At 34.2% G+C, this 18,946-nt stretch overlaps 1 protein-coding gene and 1 pseudogene across 1 annotated transcript in view; both read left to right on the top strand.

The window, feature by feature from the left end:
- The window catches only part of lmbrd2a (LMBR1 domain containing 2a), a 31,437-nt gene extending 24,238 nt beyond the window's left edge, over window positions 1–7,199 (top strand). Inside the window, exons 16-18 of the mRNA XM_056457317.1 lie at window positions 558–666; window positions 2,156–2,255; window positions 4,526–7,199. Coding sequence (XP_056313292.1) covers window positions 558–666; window positions 2,156–2,255; window positions 4,526–4,589 — 273 coding nt within the window. The 3' untranslated portion in view covers window positions 4,590–7,199. The remainder of the gene's footprint in view (window positions 1–557; window positions 667–2,155; window positions 2,256–4,525) is intronic.
- Window positions 5,860–17,199, top strand: LOC130229906 (serine/threonine-protein kinase pim-1-like; annotated as a pseudogene).
- Window positions 17,200–18,946: the final 1,747 nt, after the last annotated feature.

An 18,946-nucleotide genomic window follows, 5' to 3' on the forward strand; every position in this document is an offset into this window, starting at 1 on the left:
ATAAACAATGCTGAAGTGCGTTTATGTAACAAGTATGTCTCCAACATTTATCAACTAGATTTGCTAGGAATATTTATGAATGTCTCCAATAGAGCTACAGAACGGCCTTGATGCATCCTGAAGTAAAGTGAAACAGCCATAAACTCCAGCAAGATAAAGTCATTGTATGCAGAGCCATAGACCTTTATCTATAAAGTATAATTATGGAATCTGTGTTCATCGTAACTAAAAGATACGTCGTGTTTGCTGGCATCACACACCAGTCAGTCAGTCAGCATGTCACCTTAAAGGGTTAAACCAATAATGCACAGCACTACTACGATTGCAGAAAAGTTTGCTCTGTTATAATTCATTTACCTTTTAATACGTTTTACTGCGATTATATCCCATGATTTTAAAAAAACAATAACGACTGAATGTAGCCGTGGCGGGAATGATAATTCAGACTTCAACTGTAAATAAACTTGCCTTGCCTAAACTGCCTCTCAATCAGTTATGAGAATAGATCAACACCAATGCCTAAATGTCTAAACCCTTGTTCATTGTGTCTCTGTCAGGAATGGAGGGAACGCTATGGTGAACAGAGGGAAAGATACAACGGGAGGAACAGAAATGCGTACTCTGAGCTGAAGGAGACGGATGGATCCAGCACAGATACAAGCAGAGGTGATGCATTACACACCTCACAAAAACACTGTATTAAAAACCACTAATATAGAGTAATAGAGTTAAATCAGGGATGTCAAACTCAAGGCCTGTGATAGCATACATCAAATGCGAGTTTAAGTATTTGTGCAAGTAGGTTAAATGCGAAGTCAATGCAAACTGGGCGGTGTGATTGATGTGGAATGTGTGATGTGTTTGCTGCAAACATGCTAAATTTGTTTCATTGTCTTTTTCGTGCAAGTTCAAGATATTTAACTCGAACTGAAAATTCGCTTAAGGCGAAAAGCATTCCATGAGTGAGTGACACAGTGCTTTACATTTGGTGCGAACTCAGCATTAAAATAAAAATCCATGCTGGTGTTAAAATCTTGATCTTAAAATACATCAGATATTCAACTCAAGCTGAACATTTGCGAAAAACATCCCGTGAGTAAACTAGAGCAAGTGACTTAATGTTTTGTGTTTGTTCAGCATTATAATAAAAACCCATGCTGGTGTTAAAATCCTCATCTTAAAATACATCAGAGCCTTTTTGACTTAATTTTTTTCAAGATGGACACTAATAATAATTGTTAAGGTGTATTTTAAAAGATTACCTAAATATCCCAAAGATGGTCTAATTCTGGTTTAATCTAAACCCTGTCTGTGAAACCAGGCCATAGATGGATATAGATAAACAAAGCATAATTTTGTGCAAATTTAAGTATTTGGTTTAAAGGATGCAGATTTTGATGCGTTTTTATTATTATTATTATTATTATTATTATTTCTTTTTTGCTACACTGAAAAAAAAAAAAAGTTAACTTGACTCAACTCAGAAAAGCTCTGCAGCAAGTTGCTTTACAATTTTGACTCAACTTTTAACCCAAGTACTGCACTTGACTCAATTTAAGTTGAGTAAACTCAAAAATGTCCTGAAGTTCAATGCAAATGGGGCGGTGCGGATTGTGTTTTTTTTTCTTTGCTATGAACACAGAATTTGCTTCTATCGCACAACTTCAAGATATTCAACTCGAGCTGAAAATTTGCAAAAAAACATCCCACGAGCAAACTACAGCAAGTGACTTGGTGCTTCGCATTTGGAGTGAACCCAGAATTATAATACAAATCCATGCTGCTTTAAATCAGATGTTGACCATGATGAAACTACATCTCCCATAATGCATGTCAGTTTTGAGACCCAGCTCAAAATCATCTGTTGTTCCATAGTTCTGCTTCTCTCAAATGTGAGAAAGTTTTGAAGAAATGTAATGACTTGTGTATGATGTTATTTACTTTGATGGTAGTAATGTGGGTTTCTTTACCTGATAAAAGGGTTCAGATTAAAATAACCCAAAAAGTAACATCTATTTAATAGTTTAATATGTTGTAATGAAATAAAGAGACAATTATTGAGCAATATTTTAATAAGTAACATTTATAAAATGAGTTTGACACCCCTGGGTTAGATGGCCAGATGTGATAATGAGTATTATGTGTGTGTGTGTAGCTCCGTCTAGAAGAGATCGAAACGACAAGGCTGAATTACTACAAGACGTTGAACCATTGGATTTTACTGGAGAAGAACCGCTGGAAACAGACAACAGGAGGTCTGTATGATTATATCTTGCTATATAAACTCATTGTATTGAGGAAAATAAGAGCATGTTTAAAGTAAAGCTCAAGAATGTTTTTCTGATCCAGTCACTCGAAACATTATTGAAAAGTACGTAGTATAAATACATCCTTGAATGTCATAAATTTAATTGTTTTTAATAGAAAATTATTGAATTATTTAGTTTTTTAATTCCTCTGACATTTCTCATATGATATCCAGAGTAAATGCTTTTGTCTCATGTTTGACGATGTTGTTGAATCATACATTATTTAACTGAACAGATGCTAAAGTCACAGGTGAGAATTCTAAGAAAATCACTCATTTAGATGTTGTTTTGTATATTTTGATTATACACACACATTAGTTCATGTAGATTATGTTTAGATATTATATATATAGATCGATATAACCCTGGTTTCACACACAAGGTTAACTGAAGTCAGAGCTGTTTCAATTAAAGGAAACTTTCACTGACTGATCTTAAAATATATCACCGGTGCATTTTATCTTGTTGATGGATACCATCAACCAGTAAGAATCATTTTCTAAGGCATATTTTAAAAGATATAAATATCCTCAAGATGGCCTAATTCTGGCCTAATCTAAACCTTGTATGTGAAACCAGGCCATAGATGAATAGATATAGATTAACATAGCATAGTTTTGACCATTTATTTGACATTTAACAAAATGATAAAATAACAATATAATAAAATAATAAACTGATAAAATAATAATATAATATAATAATACAATGATAGAATAATAATATAATTAATAATAAAATGATAGAATAATAATATAATAATAAAATGATAAAATAATAATATAATAAAATGATAGAATAATAATATAATATAATAACAAAATGATAAAATAATAATATAATAAAATTATAGAATAATAATATAATAACAAAATGATAAAATAATAATATAATAAAATGATAGAATAATAATATAATAAAATGATAGAATAATAATATAATAAAATGATAGAATAATAATATAATAAAATGATAGAATAATAATATAATAAAATGATAGAATAATAATATAATAAAATGATAGAATAATAATATAATAAAATGATAGAATAATAATATAATAAAATGATAGAATAATAATATAATAAAATGATAAAATAATAATATAACAAAATGATAAAATAATAATATAATAAAATGCTAGAATAATAATATAATAACAAAATGATAAAATAATAATATAATAAAATGATAGAATAATAATATAATAAAATGATAGAATAATAATATAATAAAATGATAAAATAATAATATAATAAAATGATAGAATAATAATATAATAATAAAATGATAGAATAATAATATAATAAAACAACAGAATAATATAATAATAAAATGATAAAATAATAATATAATAAAATGATAGAATAATATAACAAAATGATAAAATAATAATATAATAAAATGATAGAATAATAATTAATAATAAAATGATAATATAATAAAATGATAGAATAATATAATAATAAAATGATAAAATAATAATATAATAAAATGATAGAATAATATAATAATAAAATGATAAAATAATAATATAATAAAATGATAAAATAATAATATAATATAATGATAAAATAATATAATAATAAAATGATAGAATAATAATATAATAAAATGATAGAATAATAATATAATAATAAAATGATAAAATAATAATATAATAATAAAATGATAAAATAATAATATAATAAAATGATAGAATAATAATATAATAATAAAATGATAATATAATAAAATGATAGAATAATATAATAATAAAATGATAAAATAATAATATAATAAAATGATAGAATAATATAATAATAAAATGATAAAATAATAATATAATAAAATGATAAAATAATAATATAATAAAATGATAAAATAATAATATAATAATAAAATGATAATATAATAAAATGATAGAATAATAATATAATAACAAAATAATAATATAATAATAAAATGATGGAATAATATAATAACAAAATGATCAAATAATAATATAATAAATTGATAGAATAATATAATATAATAATAAATGATAAAATAATAATAAATTGATAAAATAATAATATAATAATAAAAAGATAGAATAATAATATAATACAATAATTAAATGATAAAATAATAATATAATAACAAAATGATAGAATAATAATATAATAATAAAATGTAATAATTCTAATAAAATCTATTAATTTTGCATTCAACTGTATGTGATTGTCTCTCTGTAGGTACCCTGGAGGACATTACCTCTCCACGTCTGCATCTCGCACCCGCATCTTTGATGATGTATAAGAACAAGCAAAACACTGAAGGGAACTCGTTTGCACTTTTTAAATCTTCACACTCTTCCTGAAGTGTCCAGTGAGGGACTGCAGCTTTAATGCTCATGTGTCTTTCTCTAAAGTTTTGTGTGTGTGTGTCTGTCTGTGTGTGTGTCTGTGTGTGTGTGTGTGTGTCTGTATGTCTCTTACCTCCACCCATTGCCCCTTTACTTCCAGATGAAGCCAAACCCGCTGTAGAATCATGGCTGTGGTGCACTGACTGTGCTGCATCTTCACAGCAGAGTTATATTTAATGTAGAAGATCGTTATTATTATCACGTGGCTGAAAAGGGAAAGAAAAAGGGTTAGGTTTGCTTTAGAATGTCATTTTGAATTTTGAAACATTCTTTAGAATCCGGTTTAAAATTTCTGAACATTCTATTTGGGATGAAAATGTATTTAAGGGATGTTTTTGGAATGAATCAGAATCTAGCTCACACTCTGACCTTTCTGCTCTATTTGACCTCTGACCTAGTGTGGTCACGATACTGGAATTCGATACCGAAATTCGATACCGTTCTTAAACGGCACTGATTTGCCATTGTGTTCTCGTGCTCAACAGAAATGACTGTGATTGGCCATGAAGGTCATCAGTTCATCAAACTCTCCACTGTTTACTGAGTGTAACCACAGATACAGGGACACTGGAGCATTTTAAATCGCGTCAAACAGCTGGTTTGTCTATAAGCTGACATACAAGCTTTTAAATGGCTTAAGAACATGGATGTTTATGATTAATCAGCAGATGTTTAAGTCACGCTTAACTGCACTCACATGTTAGCAGGAAATGGACGTTTTTAAAATTTCAGTATCGAATTCCAGTGTTGTGACAACCCTTTTTCTATTTGACCTCTGACCTGGTGTTGTCACGATATTGTAATTCAATACCAATCCGTACCGAAATTTTAAAAACGTCCATTTCCAGCTAACATTTGAGCACTGTTGAGTGCCTTCTCAAACAGCGCTGATTTGCCATTGTGTTCAGGTGCTCAACAGAAATGACAGTGATTGGCCGTGAAGGTCATCAGTTCACCGCACTCACCGCTGTTTACTGAGTGTAATCACAGACACAGGGACACTGGAGCCTGCTAACACGTGAGCGCTGTTGAGCATGTGCTTAAACAGCGCTGATTTGCCATTGTGTTCAGGTGCTCAACAGAAATGACTGTGATTGGCTGTGAAGGTCATCAGTTCACCGGACTCACCACTGTTTACTGAGTGTAATCACAGATAGAGGGACAATGGAGCGTTTTACAGCCGCGATTCATCAGCGGATCACTCGTATGTCAGCTTATAAACATACTAGCTGATCTACGTAGCTTTAAAATGCTCCAGTGTCCCTGTATCTGTGGTTACACTCAGTAAACAGCGGTGAGTTCGGTGAACTGATCAACTTCACAGCCAATCACAGCGGGTAGGCCCTCTCAAAAATGACTGAAAATGCCTGTCCGCTCTTCAGTTCGCGATCGTCCACAGATCAAACCTCCGCCTCCCCCAACCCCAGCTCTTCAATATGCGATTATCTACTACCCAATGACAAATCAGCGCTGTTTAAGAGCGTGCTCAACAGCACTCAAATGTTAGCGAGAAGTGGACGTTTTTAAAATTTCAGTATCGATTGGTACCGAATTTCAGTATCGTTACAACACTAGCTGTATTTGACCTCTGACCTATTGTTGTCACAATACTGGAATTCGATACCAATCAGTGTCAAAATTAAAAAATGTTAATTTCCCGCTAACATTTGAGCGCTGTTGGGTGCATTCTTAAACAGCGCTGATTTGCCATTGTGTTCACGTGCTCAACAGAAATGACTGTGATTGGCTGTGAAGGTCATCAGTTTATCGAACTCACCGCTGTTTACTGAGTGTAACCACAGAAACAGGGACACTGGGGCATTTTAAAGCCGAGATTCATCAGCGGATCACTCGTATGTCAGCTTATAGACAAACCAGCGGATCGACGTGACTTTAAAATGCTCCAGTGTTCCTGTATCTGCGGGCACGCTCTGTAAACAGCGGTGAGTTCGGTGAACTGATGACCTTCAGGGCCAATCACAGTCATCTCTGTTGAGCACGTGAACACAATGGCAAATCAGCGCTGTTTAAGAACGTATCAGGAAATGGACGTTTATAACATTTCAGTACCGATTGGTGTCAGATTCTAGTATTGTATCAACACATACTCTGACCTTTGAACTTCAGGATGGGAATCTGTTCGACCAGTAAATCACCATCAGGAAATGCTTCTGTCTTTCCCTGTTTTGGTTTAATTATTCATTATTTTCACAGATCAGACTGTATAAAGGTTACAGGTTTTTGGCTGTGCTACTCTGGTTTTGTACTGTAAACTTCAGTTCTTTTTTGAAAACATGAATGCTGTTTTACTTTATTTATTATAAATCTCCCTGAATTTATATTAATTAATAGCTTGATGCTACTGACATGTTAAAGCATAATGAAGGAAGTGCTTTTGTTTATTTTTGGGGATGATACAAAAGCTGTTTTATAATTATTTTCTCTTATTTTGTGTACTTGTTTGCATTTCCTCAATACCTCAAATTAAAGAGACCTTTACTATCTTTCTGTGCAGTTGTGTTGAATTTTGTTGGGAAAAAAACGTCTCAATGCTGCTGTCGGATTCTTTTTTTTTTTTTTGTAACGGCACCAGGGATGTAAAATAACAAATTACATTCGGTACTTTTACTTTACTTAGACTTTTCTTCAGCCTGCAGTCACTACTTGATTATTTCTTGTTTATGGGGATTAGAAAAATCAGTCCTGTGATTCCTGTCCAATCAAATCACACATAGAAGGTAAATCACTTCATAATGCACTTCCTCAAGACATGGACGATTTATAATTGCAGCAAACTGTTTGGAAGCATTAAGTGTCCAAGAAGATGTCCAAAATCTTTACACGCATTGACCTTGAGACAGTTTGAAGCATTTCACTGATGAGAAGATGACTGATGTTTACTGTATGATAAAATAAAATGGCCTTAAACACCCAGCAGGCACAAGACGTCAACATGATGTCAGATTGACGTTGTACCTTAAAAGTCGTGGGGACGTCGCACTTTGTTTAGAAATGAAAATCGGGTTGCTGTCAGAACTTAACATCAGGACGATGTCAACGTCCAACCTAAAAGCAACCAAATATAAACATCTAATGATGTTACAGCTTGACATTGTGTGGACATTACCACTATGACGTCTATCAGACGCTGGGTTTTGGGTACCATACCTGACGAATAAATGTCAGTGTTTGACGTCAACATGATGTTGGTTAAAGATGTTGGCTAGATGTTGGATTTTGGTGACTTTCTAACACAACCTAAAATCAACATCATTTAACTTAGTGATTTTATTCCATAGATGTCCAATAACTGTTATAAATATTTTGTGCATAAATAAAATTCACGTATCTGTAATTATAAAATCGTACAGGAAAACGGAACGTACTCGTAATTTTACGAAGGTACAATTAAAAAATCTGCGATTAGAACAGAAACCGATCTGACATTTTCTTTGTCTGTTTGTATATGACTGATACATTTACGATGGGTGTACTTTTCAAACACCACGCACACTACAACATGATTACGAGTACGAATCAAAAAGTGACACTCTGCTGTCAAAATTACGTCATCGCTGTCACGAGCATTAATAAACAAGCGAGAGTCATCGATCACAACAGTGCGCTTGCTGAGCACACGAGATCCCACACAGGAGCGTAGATTTAGGGTTGACGGAGGGGACGTGTCCCTACCAATATCCACCAACTACTGGTCCACCAACTATTGGTCCCCACCAATAATTTAATTCACTTTAAAAAAACATTGCGCTGTCAATATAAACCTAGACATGCAGAAAGGGTTAGGTCACGTTACATCAAAATAGCGTTGTCCTTAGACACTGACTACACATTGAATTTTGGTCACCCGATATCACAACCTAAATCTAACCTAATATAAACCTCTTATGACGTTGTGTGTCTGCTGGGCAATAACTAAATGCACTACAGAATGTTACGTTTACACACATCCACAAATTAGATGTAAATGCTTTTTACAGTGTAATACTCACTACTCTTGAGTACTTTTGAAAGGTCTACTTTTCACTCATACTTTGAGTAATATTTACAACAGATACTTTTACTCTACTTGCACTGCATTTTTAGGCAAGTATTGGTACTTTTACTTGAGTATGATTTTTCAGTACTCTTTCCACCACTGAAAGGCACACAGTAGGTAATTTTCACTTGGGGTTTGAACATTCTTCGAAACATTTGGGATAATGCAAGTATGTCAGCAAAATATATAACAGACAATCCCCTTTAATTTATAAACAGTTCTTTTAACTCATCATTATTAATGTGTAGACATTTTACCTGCACTTTTCCTACTGCAGTCACTAGCTATGTTTCCATCCAAAAATGCGAATAAACTTCATGCGCAAAACTGGATTATCGCATTAAAGACGTGCGAATAAAGCAGCGTTTCCATCCAACGAGTCAAAGCAAACAAAATCGTCACTTCCTGATTATCTGGCGACAAATATCAACAGTAAAAATGTAATTTGCTTCAGTAGGAGAAGCTACGTCAATCTTTTCTTCATTTAATAAATGACTTGCGCCTCAGAAGGCAATCCTGACACGCAGTGATCGCACGGTGGCGTTTGAAGGTGCCAGACGCGGAGAACAGACGCTCTGGATTCTGGAGGTCACTAATAATATAATAACACTAATATTTAAACGGTAAGGCATTACACAATGACTAAAACAACACTTCAGATGTTTTACAGTGTGCTCAGCCTGCTGATTTATCCATTTACGCACAGTTTCATCATCACATGATCTCTTATAACAAAATCACATGACCTTTTTTAATGCACATGCTGGAATTTGTGTGGTGAAAGTGTTTCCATCGTAGTTTATACGCATCTTTTCTTATCAAATAAAAAGTTTATCCTACTCAGTTATGTGCATAAGTTTTTTTTTATGCGCGTTTTCAAAATGTATGCGCATCATGGCGTTTCCATCAGCCAGTTTTTCATGTGCATATCCAAAATGTGCATAAAAATAGGTGGATGGAAACATAGCTACTGGCGTAGGCATTTTACTTCAACCGAACCACCTGTATTAACTGATTAAACCATGTGACATGATTGACAGTCATGAAAAAATTACATAAATACAAATGAAATTGAGAGCATATACAAAAACATTCAACAATTTACTTCTTTGACCTTTTATTTTTCCCTACTATGCTGCTACTTACAGGGCATACCGGTCCCTGCATTGTAAAGAAGTGAGAGAGTTGTTAATCACACACGTTTTAGAGCAGGGGTGTCCAAACTCTGTCCTGGAGGGCTGCTGAGTTTAGCTCAAACTTGCTTCAACACACCTGCCAGGAAGTTTCTAGTATGTCTAGTAAGAGCTTGATTAGCATGTTCAGCTGTGTTTTATTAGGGTTGGAACTAAATTCTTCAGAACACCGGCCCTCCAGGACCGAGTTTGGACACCCCTGTTTTAGACAATCTCGGTCCTGAAGGGCTGGTATCCAGCACAGTTTTGTTTTGCTCCAACACTAATTAAACACACCTGAACATGCTAATCAGTGTCTTCAAGTTCACTAGAAATCTATAAGCAGGTGTGTTTGAGTTAGAGTTGGAGCTAAACTGTGCAGGACACCGGCCATCCAGGACCGAGTTTGGACACCCCTGCTTTAGACATTATTGGATTAAACCAAGGGTGGGCAAACTCGGTCCTGAAGGGCTGGTATCCAGCACAGTTTTGCTCTAACACTAATTAAACACACCTGAACATGCTAATCAGTGTCTTTAAGTTCACTAGAAATCTATAAGCAGGTGTGTTTGATTAGAGTTGGAACTAAACTGTGCAGGACACCGGCCATCCAGGACCAAGTTTGCCCACCCCTGGATTATTTTGTTTGTTTTTTGTCCTTTTCTTGGAATATTCATTCATTAATTTTCTTTTCAGCTTAGTCCCTTTATTAATCAGGGGTTGCCACAGCGGAATGAACTGCCAACTTAGAGCATATGCAGCAGATAGGGTTACCACTTTTAATACAAAAAAATAAGGGACGCATACTGCAGTGGGGGGCACATCCCCAATCACAGGCTAAATAGCATGTCAGTAGTCATAAGTCGCAACTTAAAATATGTTTTAAGGAAAGTATGAACACTTGGACATTAAAATAAATTAATTGTCTTTTATTGAAATCTGTGTAAACAGATACAGTCAGTCTTTCTCTTTTACAACTCTGCAGCACTGATATAGCTAACGTTATGTTTAATAGTGTGGTACACCTGAATTAACTCAGCTGCTGTAACCTAGAGGAGAGGAGAACATACGAATGAACCTAATTGTAAAGGGTGGAATTGATAACAGATTTTGGCTAAAATATTTGTCATTATTTGCAGTAACACCTATCCAAACATGAAAACAGCACATACATAAACTAGCTACAAACATTAGCTAGTAAAGTTTTCAAATAGCCTATTTCTAATTTAAAAATATGGAAAGTTGTAATTTACTAGTTTATTTCCTTAACATGGGAATTACGTTGTTTATTAATGTATTAAATGTAATATTTCATGTAATAAATTAACGCTTATGTGCCTGACTTCACCTGCACAAACAAATCATAATATTACATTGGAATGTGATCCACTTACATTGTATTTACAGAATTTTTACAAATTACAATTTGAGACCCAGTGTGTGAAAACCAGGCCAGGTTGTTGACATGATTTTACTCAGTTAATTTTAAATACTGTGCATATATTATTATTTTCACAGACTATTCTTTATTTCATGTAGAAAACAGTGAATTACAAAAAAAAAAATGACTCCAGACTGGGTCAGTCATTACCATATCTGCTTCGGGAAAGACTTGGGGTACGAAGAACTGTCTGACTGTGCTTTGATTTTTGTGAACTCTGTCATTGCGGGAATGCTGCTCTCCCGAAGCATGTTGTCGCATGTCTGACAGACCCACAAGAGCCACAGAGAACACTCTCTCCGACAAATCGTGCAGTTGGCTTGATAACAATTTCTAACACTCTGCAGCCAGGTATCTGTTTTCTCCCACTCTTTGCGCTATTTTTGCAGTCACTTGCGTTTAAACTCTAAGACGAGGGGGGTTACCTGGAGAATCATCTGCCATTACTCTCTGTCAAGACTTGACAGACTCCGCTTAAAAGACCCGCCCTCCTCACTGGACAAAGACCAATCAAACTAACGATGACATCAAGTATACCCAATCAAAAGTAGGAAATGAGGCATCTTCATAAAATGCGTGTGCATGAAGCTACGGTCACACTCGGCTTTGTGTGTGCGAAATTCTGTCGTGCGGCGCTGCAAAAAGGGGCGGGATTAAACAAGATGATTAGATATTTAAAAAGCCAGCGATTGCTCCATGTTTTAAATTTCTGTCCAGAGAGGTCATGTTTTGATCCTCGATTGATCTCACGCAGTCAAGTGATGCGATTTCGCAGGTTAGAGTTCACCAAGCTTGAACTTTGCACCGCAGCAACCTACGAAACTTAACGCATGACCCTGCGTTTCCGGTCTGACGTATTCGTGTGCGTATGAATGGAAGTCTATGGGAGGAAAAGCCAAGTGTGACTGCAGCTTTATACTCTGCATCTCTAATTTTGCTTTGTCAGATCTGGGTGTTCACATGATGCAGGACATCTTTAAAGAGCTTACATGCAGCTGGATCTCAATCTGGACAAAGGAAATGATTTTTGAATAGGGAGAGACAATCAGAATTAAATTAAGCTGTTCAATAAGCAGAACATTATTGTAATGCAACACTGTATTACACATTCATCATTTCTCTATGAGAGACATGAAATCTGTTTCTTCATAATCCTTGGTGATGTTAGCCTTGAGCTTCACTCAGCTATTCCCTTAGAAGATCTCACCACAGTGACCCTTGCTTATTTTAGCTTATTTTAACTACCTTTATTACTGTCATTAGTCAAAATTAAACATAAATCATTTAAAGTTACTCATCTTTCGGATGAGACGTTAAACCGAGGTCCCTATTCTCTGTGGTCGTTAAAAATCCCAGAAAAAGAGGAGTGTAACCCCGGCCACTGCCCATCATGGCCTCCTACATTCCCATACCATAATTGGCTTCATCACTCTGGGCCCTATCATACACCCAGCGCAATGTGGCGCAAGGCACGACGCAATTGTTTTTTGCTAGTTTCAGCTTGGCGCAAGAGTCGTTTTGCATCACGCTGTTTAAATAGCAAATGCATTTGCACTCATATGTGCGCCCATAGGCGTTCTGATCTAAAAAAAAGAGGCGTGTTGAGGCGCATTGCTGGCACGCTGCTAATTTGAGAAACTTTAATAGACTGTTCAATAGACCAGAACAAAGCCGGTCTATTGTCCAGCGCAGAGCACGTTAGTTATGCGTCTCGCTTACACATTGCTTAATACAGACAGGATGTACAGCAATACTCAAATATCTTTATATATGAAAAAGAATTAAAATATTAAGGATATATTTAGGATATAATAAGGATCTATATAGAATATAAATATAAAGGATTATAATATTACAACCATACTTTCATGCCTTCTTCATCTCGAGAGGGTTTTTCAGTTTATTCATGACAATTTGCTTTTGTATAATGTTATTATTATTAGCTGTATTATTTATTATCTGCATATTTATATTTGTTTTATTAACGGCGCAAAGCGCATTTTCCATCCTTAAAATAGCAAAAGTGGATTCCGACACGCCCTTAATGCTTTTGCGCCCTGCACTTTGCGCATGGATCGTCAAAATAGAGCCCACTGTCTCCTCTCCACCACTGAGCTGGTGTGTGGTGTTTGGTCTGGCGTAATATGGCTGCCGTTGCGTCATAAAGGTGGATGCTGCACACTGGTGGTGGGTGAGGAGGTTCCCCCCAATGTTTTTAATTATTTATTTTATTTTTATTTTTTTATTAAAGCATATAACTGACAAGCATACAGGATTATATGATAACAAATGTAACAGTCATACAAAACTTAGTGATGCAGAACATATTTTACATGAAAAATACTACATTATATATGTGAGGGGATCCCTCATATTTAAATTTTTAGATTGTATAGATATTTTTTTGCATTAATAGAGAGGTTTTTATAGCCTTCTCGTTCTTTGTAATTGAGGTCAAAGAATTATAAAATATTTTTAAATGTTTACAGAAAAAATTAAAAGAGAGAGTAATAGACATTACTTTTGCCTTGTGAATGTGAAACTTCCCAAGAAAAATTATCAACTTTAAAGCATTGTCAAGTGTATCATAGCCAGTTTTACAATCCAAAAAAGAATCATGCATTCGTCAAAGTTAATAATTTTGTATAATGGATCAAAAATCAACCCTGAAACCTGTTTCCAAAAATCCTCAGAAAATGTACAAAATAGATGTAAAAGACTATCAGGTTCAGTGTTACAAAAAGAACATAGTCGTCAAATGTCTTTTTAAAATTTATTAATAAATATATTGCATGGATAGTAGTATCTGTGTAATATTTTGAAATGAATTTCTTTTACCTTATTTGGGAGTAAAAATGTATTACTTGTTGACCAAATATCATCTATAAAAGGTAAAGAAAAATATTGTATCCATTTCAAAATGGCTTTCGGGAAACATGTTCCCCCCAATGTGTAAAGCGTTTTGAGTGTCCAGAAAAAAGCACTATATAAATGTAAGGAATTATTATTTTAATTATTATTTATTCATTTCTATGTAAAACACTTTCATGAGCCCATTTAGGCAATATGACAAAAACACAGTTTTACTACAGTAAATTTACATGTATCCACACAAAATAAACCTAACTGTATTTTTGTAGTAAACCCATGGTTAATGGTGCGCTGTGCAAATATCCCACTTCAGCCTGCAGAATGGCATTTCAAACTGTGGCCTAACAAAAATATAGAAAAGAAATATAGAGTTTCTGTAATCTAAAACGAAATAATTGCTCCCCCTGTATAGTTCCTAAGGTTAACTATACAGACACAAGTGTAATAATATTAACAGAATCACTCAAATAGCAATCAATCTGACTGATGTTAACGTTAATGGTTTGATCTAGCTTTTAAGTAAAACAATAAATAGTTTAACGTTGCAGCACCGTTAACATTAATATTTACATTAGTTACATTAAGTTGCATCAATGATAGCATTAGCATCAAATGCTAATTAACGCTAGCTAACTAACGTTAGCCTGTGACATACAGTTATAAACGTTAGATCTAATTAAACTGACTTTAATATTCATTGGCTTAATTTGTAATTATTTATTTTATTTGTGTACTTTGTTATTTTTTCTTTTTAATTCGCATTTTTCACTCAGTGAAGTCGGGGACTGTTGACTTAACTTTAGCTCTAAATTAGTTGACTGGAGTGCTGTAACAGTGTTAGCATGTAGCATGACTGGAATGCTGTAACAGTGTTAGCATGTAGCATGACTGGAATGCTGTGACAGTGTTAGCATGTAGCATGTTCACTCATAAAATCAGCACAGTTCGCAGTTAAAACCATTTCCTACCTTTTCTTGTAACTCAATAAAATCTGCAATTAATGTCAACAAAGATGTTTAATCCACAAGAATGTTGATCATTATTCCAGCCTGGCAGCATTCACATCGGTTCAGTCCTTATTTTGGCTAGAGTTGGTTATTTTTGTGAACGAATCTGTGGATTGAAATGAATTGTGAGAGTCGATTCATTGACCTATTCATAAATACAACAGTTGCTTTGCTGCTGAATAAATGTCTTATGCACTTAAGACAGTGTCTTACCACCACCTACTGGCGGTTTCAGTTAATACATAGATAACTTCATTTTTACTATAGTTGCATATTTTTCTTTTTAATTTATTATCTGAAACATTATTCATTTAAAAAAGAATTCATAAGAGTAAAGAATTCATGTAATCATAATATATAAAATATAAAATCTATGATAATAATAATACTGTTAAAAATTATAATTAATTGGTAATGAAAATATAAAATAACTGAAATGAGAGCAACTTAAAAGAAATTTTTAAAATTATCTATCTATCTATCTATATATATATATATATATATATATATATATATATATATATATATATATATATATATATACATATATATACATACATACAAACATACATACATATATACAAACATATATATATATACATATATATACATGGTAATAATAATAAAAAGCAAAACTTATCAAACTTTGCAAAATTATATCAAAATTAAGTCAAAATTATTCGCCCTCCTGTGATTATTTTTTTTTTGTTTGTTTTTTAAATATTTCCCAAATGATGCAGAGCAAGAAAGTTTAAGTATTCAGAACTTTAAGCTGAACACTAGTATCTTGAAAATATCCAGTAAATGTATACTGTCACCACTTCAATGATAAAACAAATCATTAGAAATGATCATTAAAACTATTATGTTTAGAAATGTGCTAATAATTCTGACTTCAACTGTTTGTGTCTTTATTTGGTTTATAATTTAACGACATTTCATGTCCAGTCAGCCTCATTTTCTTCATTTTAACAGATGACATCAGCTGCCGCTACAAACTTGGAAAGCAGCTCGGTGAAGGAGGTTTCGGCTCCGTGTATGAAGGGATTCGCATACAGGATGGTCTGCAGGTATTCATTTTTGTAGACTCAAATCCTTTGATGAAGTTCACTATTGAAAGAACATCACCAGCGCTTTCATTGTTTAGACATTTCTGCTGACGAATTCAAACTGACGAAATCTCTTTTCAGGATTTATGACTGGAATGAAATGATCTCCATGCACATGTTAATTGTTCGCTTATTCCTTTAAACAGGTGGCTGTTAAATTTGTCAAAAAGGCAAGATCTCTGCTCTGTAAGTAGACTACATTTTCTGTTCTTTCTCTTCTCAGTCGCTGTGTTCAATTTATAATGTCTTATATTTATTATAGACAACAGGCTGTGGTCAAAAACCAACATTATTATTTTGTTTTCAGTCTTGTGACCAGCCGCTTCCTCTTGAAATCACCTTGCCAAATATGGCCCGCAGTGGCTCCAGGTGTCCCAACATAATTCAGCTCCTAGATTGGCAGGTCTTCAAAAACATTATGTCATGGTCATGGAGCGGCCTACGCCAAGCATGGATCTGGAGGAATTCCTTCAACTCAGCGGAGGCGTCCTCAGCGAGAAAACGGCACAAACCATCATGTGGCAAGCTGTTTATGCTGCCAATGTTTGCTGTTACCGCGGGGTATTCCACCGGGATATAAAGCTTCAACACCTGCTTGTGAACCCAGACACGCTGGAGGTCAAGCTGATCGACTTCGGCTGTGGAGATTTCATGATGGAATTAGCCTACAGCAACTTTTCTGGTAGGTGTTTCTTCTTCTTAGTTTTTTGGCGAATTGCATTCTTTGTGGATATCGCCACCTACTGTGCTAGTTGTGCAACCAGATTCTGTGATTGCTCTGCCCCTGTGAAAACTTAAACTTCCGTTGAATTTCGCAGAAACGTTGTATACCTTCTGCTGTCTCTGAAATCTATAAACACACTTTTTTTCTGAACATTTTCTCCCAACTTCACAACAATGGCCGACAAAACGGAACTAAGCGGGCCCTATTACTTCAAGGCGGAACTATGTCACGAGTCTGCGTGCAAGTAGCGCATCCCACAGACCTCAGAGTCCAGGCGCCGGTTGACGTTGCGTGTTCAGCTCCTCCCCCCTGCACACTGAACTCCTTAATCTCTAGACTTGTAACAGAGCACTTATTTTATTTACTTACATGAGTTATATTTTAGTTATATTATTATTAGTTATATATTATTTTATTATATCCTTTTATCTAATCCTGTATTATATAAAAAAAATTATTAGAGTCCTATATCCTATACGATCATAATTAAACTTATACCCCAATAGGTATCCTTTATCTTTATCTTCCTTTCCTTTCTCTTTAAGATATTCAATTAGTTCCTTTCTTTCTTCTCTATATTTTAAACATTCATATATTACATGCTCAATTGTTTCTTTAACATCACAAGATTCACATAATCCATTCTCATGTAAACCAATTAAAAACAATGAATCATCCAGTCCGGTTTGCCCCAGTCTCAGTCTGGTAATTATCCCCCCTCTTCCTTCCTATTCTTTCCATGAATAACCATTTTAGTGTCTACATTCTTTTTGATTTTATATAGATCTCTTCCCTTCAAATCTGTATTGCATACTCCTTGCCAATGTATTGTCACATTTTTCTTAATAATACTTTTAATTTCTCCTTTACTTAATGGAACATTAATATCTATTTCTTTTCTTTTAGTCGCATTTTTAGCTAATTCATCACTTATTTCATTTCCCACCACCCCTATATGTGCTGGAATCCAACAAAACCCAACTAGAATTCCTTTCCTTTGGATTCTCCATATTAATGTAAATACTTCAATCATTAAATCTTCTGTACATGACTGATGACTGGCTAATGATTTTAATACTGAAGCAGAGTCGAGCAAATCACAACTCTGTCTGGTGTCACTTCCTCTACCCACATAAGTCCCACAATGATAGCAACCATTTCAACAGAATATATTGACAGTTCCGATGTTGTTGTTTTTTTTTTACAAATACTCCCAAATCAGGAACACACACTCCTATTCCTGTCACACCCTTATCTGCATCTTTAGATCCATCAGTATACATTTGTGTACTCCCATAAAATTGCCCAACTATATACTTATATACATTTTGTTTAAGTTTACCTGATTCCTCCCATGCATTTCTTTTATCCAAGATCTCAAGATTGATTTCAACTTCAGGTATTATCCATAGGGGGACTTCACTCCATACTGGGCTTTTATTACCCACTATATCAAATGCTTGGTGTTTTTTGCTATCAGAATCAGAATCAGAAAGAGCTTTATTGCCAGGTATGTTCACACATACGAGAAATTTGTTTTCGTGACAGAGCTTCTACAGTGCAACAGAATTACAGAGACAGGACAAAAAACAGATAATAAATATATTTAAAAAATAGAAGTAAGTAGTGAATGCAAAGATTGGCAAGTGTATGTACATGTTTATTACTATATACAATGTTATATGTGCAGCTGTTATGTGCAAATTGGCATGTAAAGTGTGTTGTTAAATGTTACGTCCTGAGACGTATCTTTTTGTGTGCACAATGTGCTTGTTTTCTCTCTCTTTCTGTGTCTCTCTCTCTCTCTCTCTCTCTCTCTCTCTCCCTCTCCCTGCAGGTAATTGTGTCCACCTGGTAGCGATCATTGGAT

This window comes from Danio aesculapii, chromosome 5 (genome assembly GCF_903798145.1).
Source record: "Danio aesculapii chromosome 5, fDanAes4.1, whole genome shotgun sequence".
Classification (NCBI taxonomy): Eukaryota; Metazoa; Chordata; class Actinopteri; order Cypriniformes; family Danionidae; genus Danio; species Danio aesculapii.